The 14782-nt window shown below is 38.2% G+C and overlaps 1 protein-coding gene across 4 annotated transcripts in view; it reads right to left on the bottom strand.

Annotated features, from left to right (window-relative positions):
• Positions 1 to 14782, bottom strand: part of NSMAF (neutral sphingomyelinase activation associated factor) — a 39539-nt gene that overhangs the window by 23316 nt on the left and 1441 nt on the right. For all 4 annotated transcript variants that reach the window (XM_054190376.1, XM_054190379.1, XM_054190378.1 and 1 more), the window contains exons 2-6: positions 4667 to 4756; positions 4488 to 4566; positions 4328 to 4395; positions 4202 to 4238; positions 1320 to 1370 (exon numbers count right to left, since the gene is read on the bottom strand). In XM_054190376.1, the coding sequence (XP_054046351.1) occupies positions 1320 to 1370; positions 4202 to 4238; positions 4328 to 4395; positions 4488 to 4566; positions 4667 to 4756 (325 nt within the window). The remainder of the gene's footprint in view (positions 1 to 1319; positions 1371 to 4201; positions 4239 to 4327; positions 4396 to 4487; positions 4567 to 4666; positions 4757 to 14782) is intronic.

Here is a 14782-nt window from a genome sequence, read left to right as displayed (position 1 = left end):
TGGCTCTCAGAAATCCTAGTGGATAGTCTACAAGGATTGCATACAGCCAACAACCTAAAAGCTTTTGTAAGCAGTTCTCTCTGTAGCTCTGCAGACAGATGCAAAGACAACAGCTCAGTCTTTTGTAATTGATCTGAAACAATCAATGCAAGACATAAGAGATAAAATGCACTACCAAATTCCAGCACTCAGTGGCACATCTGGAACTGGCAATGATTCAAACAGAAGATATTTAGCAGCAACAGGAAAAAATCTGAAATGATTGAAGGCAAACTAGATTTCTTGTTTTAATATGCAGAAACATAGCTGCACTTCTGTGGTAATGGTTAACTGTCAGGAATGTTTTAGGTATGAATGAATCTTGACTTAGGAGAAAATAAAGTGAAAAGCCTTCCAAACTTTTTATTCTTTTCTTTTTCACTGTGTTGGCAATGTGATGTTTGTATGATGCTTAATAAATCTTGTACATGGAGGCAAAACAGAAAATATAAGGACTAAAAGAGAAAACAGGTTCAACGCATGAAGAATTAATGGCATAAAGCAAACAAAGAAAATTAAAAAATCCTAGTTTAGAGACAGATCACAAAACCAACGCAAAGCAGTTGTTGAGAGAAAAGAGATCATCTCTTGCCTCTCTGCTGTTCATCACAGTAACGCAAATTTATGGACCCCACCATTCTTGACATTTCTTACTTGAATAAATATGTTGAGAAATATAATTCCGTCTGTTTCAGTTCTTGGGCAAATACGGTGTTTAATGACTCTGCATTTTCATTTTGTGTTTGTGTCTTAACCCATCTTGCATTCCAGGTGAAAACCCCTTACTTCTATGTCTTGAAGCCTCCAGGCTCAGAATCAGAGCAGACCCACCCCATTGGCAGAAAGCAACCAGAATTTCTGATTTCTGCTGTGAGCAGCCTTATCTGCCATTTCTTTGAACTGTGAAGCACTCAGCTGGGAAATATCAATTAGCAATCTCTCATCTCAAGAGTGAGCAGAACTGAGAAGAAGCTGTTTAGCCAGGATGCGGCGTCCACTGAATACTAGCAGGCAGCTGACAGCTCTGACCGTTGAGCCTGCAGAGCTGCACATCAAGGCAAACAGCAAGTGTCAAGTCTGCAGTATGTCCTCCAAGAAACACCACAAATCCATTATGGAAGAATTCAGACACTTGTTCTATCAATATACCCGCTTACCTTTTTTTGTAAGCTTTATTGTCATATTGGTCAAGTTAAAATTATCTTACTCTTTTAGAAATGAGAACATAAATCCTTACAAAACAGTAGTTTGTTAAGAAAAGCGAAAAAAGACATACTTACTCTTACTGTTTTATAGGGTGCAATAATGTTTCTTTCTTTAATGAGAAAAACCTGAAACAGTAAGAGATGTTACAGTTTCAGTCTTTAAAAAATAATAAAATAAATCAGAAGTACTGATAAAGACAAAGCTAAGAACGCTGTTTAGGCAAGCAAAACACTGGGTTGCAATATCCTGCTTTAGCTGCCCCAGATAAACTGCAGAAAAACAATGACCTTTTATAGCAGCTAACTGCAAGAAGGGCAAGTGTCCAATTTAGTTCAGAGGCTTACTTATGTAGTTTATTAGTGGGTTTTTATTCTAATCATATGACCTTCCAGGAGTTGCAAGATTAAAGCCAATAAGCACAGCCATCAGTCTAACCCCACTCAACGGGAGAATCCTCCCCCTCTTTTCTTCTGACAGCTTGTGCCCTTAGGATTCTGACATGATGGGAACTACCCTACAGGGGTAAAATACTGTGCAAACCTTGTCAAATGAACCTCTTCTTCCACTGCCAAACACTTCGCTTCCCGTTCCAACTGCCATGAACACCAGATTTCCTCTCTCATCCAACAGCATGTTTTTGAACAGTTTTGTTTCTCTGATGCTATTCTCACATCTGAGAGGATCTTCCCTCCCCAAAACCCACATGAAACCACTCTCCTTCAGAACACTCTCAACTCCTATAGAAAACTCCTACAGAAACACTTGACTGCTAGCACATTGGTTTGTAGATATTGCCTTATTATCTGCTGTCTGAAAGAAGACATGCCAGAAGTCATGGTTTTGCTCTGTTTGTAGGGAAGGTCTTGATCCTTTTGACTGAGGATCGGTTCTGAAATGCACAAAGCATGTTGGACTGTACTACCAACTGTCTTCTACTCCATGGCTCAAGAGACGTGGCCGATCAAAGGACCTTTTCTGGTGCCTTGGTTTGCTTCCTACAGCTAGCACAACACCCGTGGTTCTACACTCCAAGGCGTTGTGGCAGCAGCCTCAAACCAAGAGCAAGTATTAAACTTTCTTCAGATGCTGTACCATTCTCTAGCCAGAAGTCTTCTGGCTGGCACGTACAGCCTTCCCACTGGCTGACAGCAGATCCAACCTTCACCCCACGACCACTCGTAGCACCGTCCAACCAGAAGAAAGCGAGTGGTATCCTTAGAAGCTTACAAGCTCAGCATGCCCAAGTGCTACGTTAAAAAATGAAGGCAATTAGTGCCTTTCATCTGACATCAGCACGTACAGATCTGAATCAGGCCATAGGAGAGTAAGAATCGGAGACGCCCGCTTTACACTCAGCTTGCTCTTCTGAAGGATAATGAAACATTTTTCTACACTGAGAGCCCAAATTACATGAAAAAGTAGACAAGTAAAATAAAAATAAAAATGTAAACAGAGCAAAAACTTTAGCATACTGTATTCATTTCCTATTTTGGAGGATTTTTCCCAAGTTTTATCTTGAGAAAAAAATACTGACATAATCTCCAATTATTATTTCCATTTGCTGTATTTTGTAGCCATTAGTTTCTAATTTGTTTGTTACATAAAGCAAAACTTCTTATCCAGCTATGCATAAACAAATTTTTTTGGGCATGAAAAGGTGATGTTTAAGATGTTCCAATTATTCGCTATGCAGAGTTTCCTACAAGGCAGAAATTCTACTTAGAAAAAATATTTATAATTAGATCGTGATCTGTATTAAGTGCACCTACTGAATATTTCACACTCAAAAGTCCCTATGCCTTTTATACAAAATATAAGCATTTATCATGCCACCCAACTACTTCAGAACGTTTCCCCAGAGACAGGAGGATGACTGGCAAGCTACACACGGGAGGGGCCGGGTGTGGGGGGTGCTAACCACACTTGCCATTTTAAAAGTTAACTCTCCTTTCCTATGAGATGTTCTTATAAACATTCGTTCTTCAGACCGTATACTAATGATGTATGGTGGAACAATTGCATGGGACAATTAGAAATGCCTTTTTTTAAAAACACTCGATACACAAAAAACCTGCGAACACAACAAACCTTGACTACACAATACTCTTCACAGAAGCACTTTCAAGAATAAATTAAATATACTGATTACTTTAACACAGTCCACAAAGTTCTCCAGTATTCCATCCAGAGACAATATCATCCAGACAATATTAAATGCCTGAGTTCGTTTTTGACTGTACCAGTACTTAACTGAGCAAGGCTATCGATTTTAGGTATTATTAAAGACATATTTTAGAAAGGTATAGAATGTTTAAAAGGCTATTTCCCACCTCATCTCTGTTCCTTCCTGAAATGGAATCATGAACATTTTTTGGAAACTTTTACAGCTTTGGACATCTATCAGTCACAATTTATCAAAGCTTGAAGTACATTCCCTTGGTCAACATTAAGTATGAACATATCCAAGTTAATCACAATTCATGATTGAAACTTGAACCCATATTTCAGGACAGCTACTGAAAATTATTTGGTGGACATACAGCAGAATCCAATGTTTTCACAAAGCTGAACTTCAAGGTCAAGATGGCATTGCCATTACCACTATACACTGCAGAAAGTAGGAGAAAGCAATATAGCAAGATCAAAACAAAGATGATTAATAACCAATTTAATTTCAGTCTATTCTCCTTTTTCATTCAATTCTAAAATTGCCCTAAGCTCCGTTATAAAATGCACAGTGGAAAGAGTTCACTTTATCAAATTAATGACTTAATGAAGTCATTAAGTTTGAAATTTCCAGCATTAACAGCTTCACATTAATGCTAAGTTTTGACATTAATTAGTTTTGTTTCCAGTTAACCCCCCCACCCTAATACTCCAGCTCAGAGAAAGACATCATTAAAGAACATAACCTCACTCATTTATACATCAAGAATCTGTTACATGCTGGTCTTACCTGATTACATACAACAGAAATCCCTCCAGATGTATCCCTAAAATGTAAATAAGATATTGGAGGAGATAAGCATTTCAGCTTTAGAAAGAGTTAAATACATATATACAGTAACTCAAATTCACGTACCGTGTGAAAGGGTTACTTGCTTCATTGTCTTCTGGGGCTTTTATACTAACGCAGTCTCTCAATGGTATCTGCAGCAAGTTATAAAAACATATACTTCATCTTAAAAAGTTTTTAAAGAGAATCTGACGTTACCAAGAAATTGTAAGGTTGTACTGCTTACCTTGATAATGGGCTGGATATTGTCATCAGGTTCAAAAATAATTGACTTTGAACAGATTTTTAGAGAGCCTCTGAATTTTCTAAAAGGAACAATAAAAAAAGAAAGTAGTTGTGTATGTGTTAAGAGAAACATAAGATTAGAACAACTCCAGTAAATGGATGTATGTAAAAGTTTCGTACCTTTCATCTTTGCAACCTTTATTTATAATATGATTAGCTGTGTGCTGTTCAAAGTAATATTCTTCAAGGTTAAGAAGAAGCAGAGAAAACCTACAAACCAACAACAAAAAAGAAAAGATTATTCAAAAAGAAAACACCATAAAGTTAGCAGTGTTAATAAAATATATCAAGTGTTTAGGAAGTCTTCACTGATTTCTGTGCCATGCCCCAAGAATTAATTAATTTAAATTATAAAGAACAAACCCATATGGAAAATTTGCGTGCACCTAAGATGAACAATTGATGCTCTTCCAACATATATATGTTTAGACGGTTGATTCTGTTGGTATATCTCAGGCAGGAACTATCCTAACATAGCCAGGCTTTCCCCCCAGTAAAATTCAGGTAAGCCCTGATCAGTGCACGCCTGTTAAAATATGCAATGACACAAAAGGAGAGGCAGGAATTAATTGCTTGGAATAGAAGAGATTAGATCTTTCTGAAGCAAAGCCAAATTACATTGGTCTAAAGTGTTAAGTGAAAACACAGCCAGGGTTTTTACAACACGGCTGAGTCACTCGATGGACACCCTCTGAGGAAGCATTACCTTCCTCTCCAACCACATTTCTGCACTCCTTCTGTACCAGCGCCTGTTCAACCCCACAGGAAGCCTGTTTATGGACGAATCCAATAGACAACAAATCTCAACAGCAAATAAATAAGTAAATCATAACAAAATTGAAGTCTTCTAAAGTATTTAAGTGCAGGATCATAGTAATGCCAGAGCTCGCAAATAGGCTAGATTAGATATAACATGAAACTGCATTCTCTAATGACTTAACTTAAAAAACTGCTGCAAGTCATTAAAACTCATCAACTTTACTAAGTTTACCTACATTCTGCTGTGGTGAATGACGGTGGGTATTGGCATAGCAGGAGAAGCAGAAACATTTTATATCACTTCAGTTGGAAGTACAACAGTTTGTTTGCGTGCAGCGCTGGCCTGATCTGCAGAAGTACTTGGTATTTATTCACATCCACGCCTTGAGCTTTTTGTACTGTGTTTGTGATGTGCTTCACGAGAAATGCCCGTGGCAATGGTAATAAACGCCAAGTGTCCCCAGAGCAGTATTCAAATAGCAGTAAACATGTCAAGAGTTCACAAAACGAACTGAATATACTGAATATGCTCGTTAAGAAAGTGCATTTCACAAAAGAAAAAAAAAAACAACAGCTTTATTGGAAAATACATCTTGTTCACTGAAGATTTCTGTTGTGTCTGTTATATTAAACAAAACATAACAATAAAGGTTTACTGTAACTACAAGTAACAGTGGGTCCATATACTCAGAACTGCTTGTGTGTCCAAGACACTTTGTCCTAATGCTCTACTGCTTTTTCAGAACGGCATTATCTTTACCTCTTCTCCCTTGAAAACAGATATTTTATGATGCCATTAAGAAACAATTGATGTTAAAATGTTAGAAAACATATGAGTCAGAACAGTATGCTCTAACATACAAACCTCCTCAAGAAAATTAAACACAAATCTCAAAAAGTCTCCTCAGTCTCTGCCCCAGTTGCTGCTATTGTATTGCTCTTGAATATCTCTAGTTTCTAATGGGGCTTAGGGGCTTTCCCTTCACGTATCCTTTCTCAGAGGGCATAACTTCAATTGCCTTCTGTTTCTCATAGAAGTCTGCTCTTCAAACTTACTGCCACCTATGAAAGCACGTCCTATCAACAGGTGTAAACTGAATTTCCAAGTTTCTGAGGCCTTGGTGCCTTTGAAGGAGCCAAATCATTCTTTTCATATTTATTTTGATCACTCACCATCAGGTAGCTAAAATAAAAGGTCTAGCTCTGCATTTTGAGAAAAAAAGCTTCACTAGAAACAGTCTACAAGCCAAGGGGAAGAAGAGTATAAAACCATAGCAGCTTCTACACAATTACCATTAAATCCCATTTTTCAACACATCATCCAATTGAAGTTATCTGGGATAAACTTAAAATTTCTGGGATTTTTTCAAACTCAAGTCTAGCAAGTCGTATCACATTTTGATTGACAGCTTCTCAATAAAGTTATGTTTGTATATGTGAAGTGGAATTTACCATCAGAATGTTTTTCTTTCTAGTATATGTAAGCATACACATTGACTTTATTATCCACAAGCCAAAATATTTAAATAAAAGAAGTAAAGAATAAAGGTAATACCCAGATTTGTTTGGGGAAAAAAATCTTCTGCTCCCTTTCATCAGGGAACAGATACTACTGACATAGGGAACAATGAGCTTCATAGCAGTGTTCATGGTCCCACTATTTTTCTTAAGAAAAATGGTAACACCTGGTCAATAGAACTCTTTTCTGAAATTCTTCATTCTTGGGCTCTTTCCTTTGTCTCCACCTATTCTTTTGACAAACTCCCCACGTTTTTATACTCTTTCCAAATTCACCTGTTGGTAGCACTGGTAATTACCAGACTTTCCTTCTAAGTTTTTGGTAAATGCAAGAATCCTTCACGTATTCAAGCCATATTTTTACATCAAAACATTGGCTCTGTTATTCACAGTAACTACAAAATGCTTACATAAGCCAAAATACATAAGCCAAGGGAGTCCTCTTTCAAATTTTTCAGGATAACCATACCCTAGAAACTGCTGTATCTTTATACTGAACGCCTTATGCATCAATTCACCTTCCCAAAATCAGAAGCTGTGGGTTACTAGGAAGGATTTGAGGTATACGCTCCCTGGCATCATCCTCACTTCTGCTGAATCAGATGATTTAATGAAAATAAAAAATAACGCTCAAGGTATGCACAAAAACCACAAGATAAACTCTTCATATAGGCTAACTAGGTACTGTGGGAAATTGTAGTTTTTTTCCTTTTTAAATACAGTATTTACCAGCTGCATCCAGCTTACCCTTTTGCTATTAGTCTTTCTGTGTCTTTTCCACCCAACTACTCACTATGCAGTTTTGCAGAGACAGCATCACTGTACAGCTCCTTGCTGGACACCAGTGACCTCCTGTGCCGTAACCTCACGCCCACTTTCTAATCTCAGCTTAGCCATCTTGAAAAAGGGTTGTACTGCCAGCAGCTGTTAGAGCTTTTTTTCTCCAACCATTTATGTCAAGTGCATTTTCCACATTTTTTTTTTTTGCCATCACCCCCTCCACCACCACCACCACCACCGTGCCGAGTCTCCCAGGTGGTTCTGCAGTCTCTTACAAGCATTTCTGTTCTTGTTGCTACTCTCCTACTTGGAAGTTCATTTACTCTAACGGCATTTTCCTGTATCTGCAGGCTGACAGGAGTCACTTCTGAAGGCAGACAGAGCCAGACATCAAATCTCCACAAACACAACCACCAATCTCTACTCTCCTCAAGCACCCATTGAAATCGGGATGAACTTGCAGCCTCTCCAAAGATTCTGTCACAAAACCTGCACCTTTCAGAATTCCACCTTTTGTGGCCATAAAGTACCCCTCAAAACACATGATTTCACTGTCTGCTTCTTCACCAGAACCAAAGAACATAAGATTAAAGACATCATTAACTAAGAAGAAATATTGCTATTCTTTTTCCTGGCGTCCAGGTGCTTGCATACACATATCAAGTCTATCTTTAACTCTTTTTTCATGATGTATTCCAGCTCTCTGGAACTTTCCACGCCTCCTTTTCTCTTGCTGTTTTCCTTCAGTCACTCCTGATGACAGCTCCTCTTACCTTCCTTCCTACAAATACGTTTTCAAGTTCTAGTTATGACACCGTAAGTTGAACCAAAATTTTTAGAACCGCATCTCAACTACTGGCAAACAAATCTAGACCAGTTCAAGTTATGCTAATTAAGAATTTTGGAGACTACGAAGCATGATCTCTGGAATAACCTTCTGGAATTTCTCAAGTCATCTCCGTCCTTGCAGTTTAAGTATTTAAATTTCATTTGTTTGTGCTAATGATCCATAGGGTTGTCAAAGAAAGGAAAAGTCAAGTTTCATCAGATGTTACTGAAGTACAGTCAGAGTTTTTTATCTTCACAGAACAGACTTCTTCCACATAAATAAGTAGAGCCACTGATAGTTATTGTATCAACAGGGTCCCTCTTGAGAACTATCACTACACAGGATGATACTTCAGGCTTGCCAGGAGGTTTAACAAGTATTTACAGACAGCAAGGGAACAGAACAGTTTCCAGTATGTTGCATGAGTAGGCAAACACAGTGTTGTGAAGGCCTGAAAAAATAGGAAATCAATTACAGCAGCCATACAATTAAAGCAATGGGGATCTTCAACACGCAACTAAGCGGTTGGACTTTAGGCTGACTGTCTTCCAAAGAGCTAAAGAAGGTATTCCAAAGACAGTTGTAATATCAAGATGACTGACATACAAAATTCATATACTATCAACTGCTGTGTAGTCCTACAACAGGAATTTTAATGCACACTCATTATAGATCTAAAATAGTGCATGACAGGAGGAAAAAAAAAACATAACCAAAAAACCAACAAATAACAGCAGGAAGAGAATGCATGATATCCTGTATAAGAAACTGATTAAATCTGTAACAGTTGAGAACTGTATTTTGGTCTCCAGCCTCTGAGCAGCTATACTGTTCCCTATGCTAATTAACAGCACACACTGTAAGCCTATGACTTAACACACTGCCCTGGAAGAACAGCCTGGATCACAAAGCCAATGTCAAGTCAACCAAGACTATGCAAGTTTGTTTTTCCAGCCTACCCTCCCTTGCCTTCAAGTCCAACTCCAAGACAAAAAAACCCTCAACTGCAGCAATTAGTCAGGTAAACGGGTCTTCCAGTGAGACAGACTGGACAACTTCAATAATGCAACTGGCTCCCTCCCAAAAAATAAAGAAATCTATCAAAAAATATACCATTTTTTTGCCCAAAAAAAGCAAACCACAAGTATTAACTGGGAAATGTACAAAAATACTATCATATCTAAAACCAAGAAGACTTTTTTTGTCCTTCTAAATTATCAGCAAGAATTAGTATCTGAAAAAAACGTTCTGGTTCTAACACAAAGCAAAAGGATCTTCTACATGTGCCTGCTGCTCCTAAACTCTGTATTCCTGTAATACAGTAACAATAAAATATCAGAAACTATTCTGTTCCAGGCAAACAGAAAAGGATCAAGTTTAAGATATTTTTCTTAGCATCAGCAATTGGTTCATTTTAATCCATTTTGAAAATGTATAACCCAATTGTTACTTGAAACTTCCCAAGTATAAATGATTTTATCAGCATTTATTAAAAATCTGCTTAGAGAAGGGTAATGGTACATCTTCCCTTGGAAAGCAACTCAAACACGCGTTGATGCAAAATCCTTTGAAATCAAGCCATAAAACTCACATCTTAAAGTTTATTACAGACTATTTTTATACTGGCTTCCTAATAAAGACACATTTCACAGGTTTATGTTCACAAATTTTATGGTCACCATGCTCTTGAATAGCTCACGACAGACTGATTAAGTTACTAAGCCATGGTCATGTCTTCAGTGATCATTTAACATTTGCTCTTGTATATTGATGTTGACATACTAGACCATCTTTTAAAAAAAAACCCTATATATTATTTTGAAAATTACAAAGAGAGACAAATTAGACAAGATCTTCAAAGAAAGCTAAACCCCCATGAAAGCACCTGTAAGGGGTGAGAGTTCAAAAGAGGAATAGCTTCTTAACAGTCTGGTCTTCATCATCAAATTCTTGTCAATAGCAAAGAAGCTTTCAGAAAACTTCCGAGAAGATGGTATTTTCTTAATACATTTGATCACTTCAAAATTGGAACTTAAGAAAAAAAAAAAGCTTCAATAGCTTCACTGGTCCAACCTGCCTACCAACTTCAAATGCCTCAAAAACTACTTAAGTTGTGAAGACAATTCACTTCCAACTGAAGAAGCTATCACATTAGCAGATAGATCAGACCACAAGCTTCTGTTCAGAGCTGTGGAGTTTCCCCAAGACAGGTTTAGTAACCTGAATCACTCCATGGAAGGCAACAAAAAGTACCAGAGATGGTACAACGTGAAGGGGTAGGAGACAAGAATGAGGTGGCCAAGAATGAGACCTCACCCCTTGGAGGACGGCAAGCCTGCGCAGCAGCTCTGCTGTCAGACAGGCTAAGAAAGAGGCAGTTTCACTTTCCAGGATGAAATGAATTGGTAGCACCACTGCCACCAGGGCAAACCCTTGAGCTTTAGGGTGGGTTGAAGGACACTTAAGCCATTATTGGTCAGGCTTAATGCAAACCATATCCCTGAAATCAACAGCAGAAGCAGCTTGGAGGAAGACGGGAAGGGGGAGAAGATGCTAGGTAAGTGCACTCTATTATAATAAACAACTGGCATAGCTGGAAAAAAACCCAGGCAACTTTAAAGAACACAAGGACTTTCCCAGGCCTGAAACAGAAGGAAGATTGTTCAGCCACAGTTGTGTCATCTGTATGGGGGTTTATGATGGGGGGTAGGGAGAAGATGGTGGATAATCAGTATACCGTAGTCACACCACCACCCTCAAATAAATTTAATGAAGGGCCTAAAAGCTTCTCTGTTGCAACGTCTTCAATTTCCGCACAGTGTCAGATGTATACAGAACCTGGTGGAGTAAAAAGTTAATCTTTAAATAGTGTATGATGGAGCTGTTTGAGCTTAAAAGGTAAGCATCTACACTTAAGGGGAGAGGTGAATTAAACCATGCTAATATAATTTTGCTTGAAGACTTATTTAAACTTCTTGTCTTTGCATTTTATTGACATAAATATATAATACAATATAACAAAATTATATTAAGAAAATCTGAAAAATTCATATGGAAGTGATGTAGAAGGCTACTTTCTTGTGAAAGAAACCAGTATTGGGGTAAGAAGCAGCTTCAGAAAAAAAAGAAAAAAAAACCAACCAAAAACCAAGCCACACATAAAAAAAAACCCAGGCACCTTGCCAAGAAAAACAGAACTTAATGTACAGCAGCAGAAAGACATGGTTACCGCAGGTTAGGCTGGAAAATGAACAAAGCAGTGAAGAACTCTGGTTGCTCTTTTCTAAATACAAAGTTCAAAGTGTCTTGTTTATTTTTGCATTTTTCAAAAAGCTCCTACTTAATTGCCACTCAGAAAAGGGTTGAGGGATATGAGTCAAGAACACACCCAAGATGCATAGGAAAACACTTGCAAAATTTTATGTCATTTGATGTCATTCCCTATACACAAGGTTTGGAAACCCAAATGGCACCCAAACATTCCTAGCATTGTTCAGAGTATGCAACAAAGAAGCAAATCACAACTTCACAAACTACAACCTGGGGTTTATAAGTCCTGCCAAGATGCTACAAAATATCCTCCAAATAAACAGTGTGTTGTATCAGGCTTAGTCTACTTGATAATTTTACTGTTTCTTTGCTTGATGTGCATGTCCCTTTACACTTCAGTTTGAGAAGATCTCATCTGAGATCCAACAACACAGAGAGAAAAACAAAACAAAACAAAACCCCAACAAACCCACAATTTATTTTATATACCAATGTCACCTACCAACTGAAGCACTGGACTTGTTCAAATCGGACACAATTCTTAAATTGTGAAACCCCACCTGGGGTACTGTGTCCAGTTCTGGAGCCCTCAGCACAGGAAAGACATGGACCTGTTGGAGCAGGTCCAGAGGAGGGCCACAAAAATGATGAGCGGGCTGGAGCACCTCTGCTGTGAGGACAGGCTGAGAGAGTTGGGGTTGTTCAGCCTGGAGAAGGGAGGGCTCCAGGGAGACCTTATTACAGCCTTTTAGTACTTGAAGGGGGCTTGTAAGAAAGATGGGGACAAACTTTTTATAGCATGCCCTGTTGCAATAGGGCAAGGGGTAATGGTTTTAAACTAAAAGAGGGTAGATTCAGACTTGATATAAGGAATAAATTTTTTTACAATGAGGGTGGTGAAATATTGAAACAGGTTGCCCAGAGAGGTGGTAGATGTCCCATCCCTGGAAACATTCAAGGTCAGGTTGGACAGGGCTCTGAGCAACCTGATCTAGTTGAAGATGTCCCTGCTCATTGCAGAGGGGTTGGACTAGATGACCTTTAAAGGTCCCTTCCCATTCTATGATTTTAAGTGGTTGATCCAACACACCTTGCACAATCACTTGACCCGATACTGAAAGTACAATCCTGATAACACAAGGACATTGCCAGGAATCAAAAAGCAGGGCAGCCCAAATCAGCGGCAGCCCACAGCTATGTAAAACCAATCCTAAAAATAAGCCTTCTCCTAACAAGAGCAAAGTATCTATAAGGCCAGCTGTGGGACTCATTTGCTGATGTTTGAATAAGAGCCTTCATTATGCACATTTTGTCCCAACAGAGTAAGATAAGGCTACAGATTTAAAAAACAAAAATAAATATCCAAATGCCCAAACAACCATCACACAAAAGATCCACATGCAGCACTGACATGCTGCCAGTAGGTTGTTTCGCATGAGTGAGGTTCCCAGCAGAAGAGATGAACCCCTCCAACAGGAAGCCGAGCAGCGTGCAAGACAAACCAGCAGAACTATTTTATAAAGAGCCTCTGTGTCAAGCGATAAACTCGCTCTCATTGGGGCACACCACCAACAGAACCAAGAACTCAATTTATAAAGAGAGCAACAACCTGAGCCAAAACCAACAGCATTTAATTTGAAGTTTTACAACTAAAATTGTTTGTTAAAAAAAAAAAAGAATAAAAAGGATTCCTACTCATGAATGATGAATTGGGTTAAATAAATTGGGTAAGCATGCACACAACACTAATTAAAAAGGGACATAATATCTTTCTTTACTCTGAACACCTGGGGAAAGTGAAAATAGAGATGAACATAGAACAGAGATACAATACAGACGAATTTGAAGGGGAAATTCCTGCCATTATGAACCCTGCTCAGTAGGGATTTGGATTTGTTTAATCAAATGTAAAGTAAAACCCACTCGTTCTAAGCATGCACACACAGGACATTTCAGTAGTTTCTTGTTTTCTTCTAGAAAACTGCATTCAGTCAGAAAAAGTAGGTTTATGTAACCAGATATTAAAGCAGTCCAATTAATTAGTTAAGAGGAAATAGTTTTTTCAGATCACTTAAAACTAATCTGATCTTCCTTCCCCTTAAAGCAGCTGCATAAGATGATTAACTTTTTACCTACTAAGTTTCCCAGTACTCTTAACCAGAACTTTTACAGCTTACATTTTTGTAGAAAGCAACGTACAAGTAACAACAACAACCCCAACCACAGGAATAACCAAGCCACACATGAAATGCAGTTGCCCCAAAGTTTCAAAAAGTCCTGGTCATCTCACTAGGAAATATCTACACCAAGATTACGTAAATCAAGAGAAGGCCTGAAGCAGGAGCAGGTGTCTCTGTAACAATTACCCAGCAAGAAGGCAAAAGGAAAAGCTCCAAAAGGCTATCCCTTCAATTAAGTGATAAAGAGCTGGGGGTTTTGCTGCTGTTTTAAGGCAGGACTACAAGGAAAACAGGAGACAAAATGTGATGTTTCTCATTCGATATTTCAGAGCCCAGAATCTTTTAAATCACTTCAATGTTTTTAAGATTTCCTAATTCAGGAGAGCACAGGAAGAGAAAGAGGGGGAAAGACCTGATATATGGTACAAAATATATACAAATTTAGTTTTATTTTATCAACTGTCAGGCAAGGGGAAGAAACAGAGAAATGAGTTTGCAGATATTCAGACAGAAAAATCTACTAGCACCAATGACAACAAGACTCATCTTTCATGACGGCCTCAAATTACAAACTCAAATAATAAGATCCTAAAATGCTTCCAAATATGAGCAAAGAGAAATATTTCTCATTAGACACTTCCAATAACTGCAGATTAGTAATGCTGACAGACATTGATATGTTGGGTTTGTTTTCAGGGCTTTTTAGAAGAGATTTAGATCCCACTTGGGTTCTTTGGGACCAGTCTGATGAGTTTTGGCTTTTTTTCCTCAGCTTCTCAAAAAAAAGGAGATTTACATTAAATCCTTAACAGAGCTAATATAGTCATTCTTCCGGCTTTTCCTATACTTAAGATGTCTTACTTCAAAATTAAAAATCCTTCTCTTTTCCTTCTATACACA

This window comes from Rissa tridactyla, chromosome 2 (genome assembly GCF_028500815.1).
Source record: "Rissa tridactyla isolate bRisTri1 chromosome 2, bRisTri1.patW.cur.20221130, whole genome shotgun sequence".
Classification (NCBI taxonomy): domain Eukaryota; kingdom Metazoa; phylum Chordata; class Aves; order Charadriiformes; family Laridae; genus Rissa; species Rissa tridactyla.
This window is presented reverse-complemented; position numbering and strand designations above follow the sequence as displayed.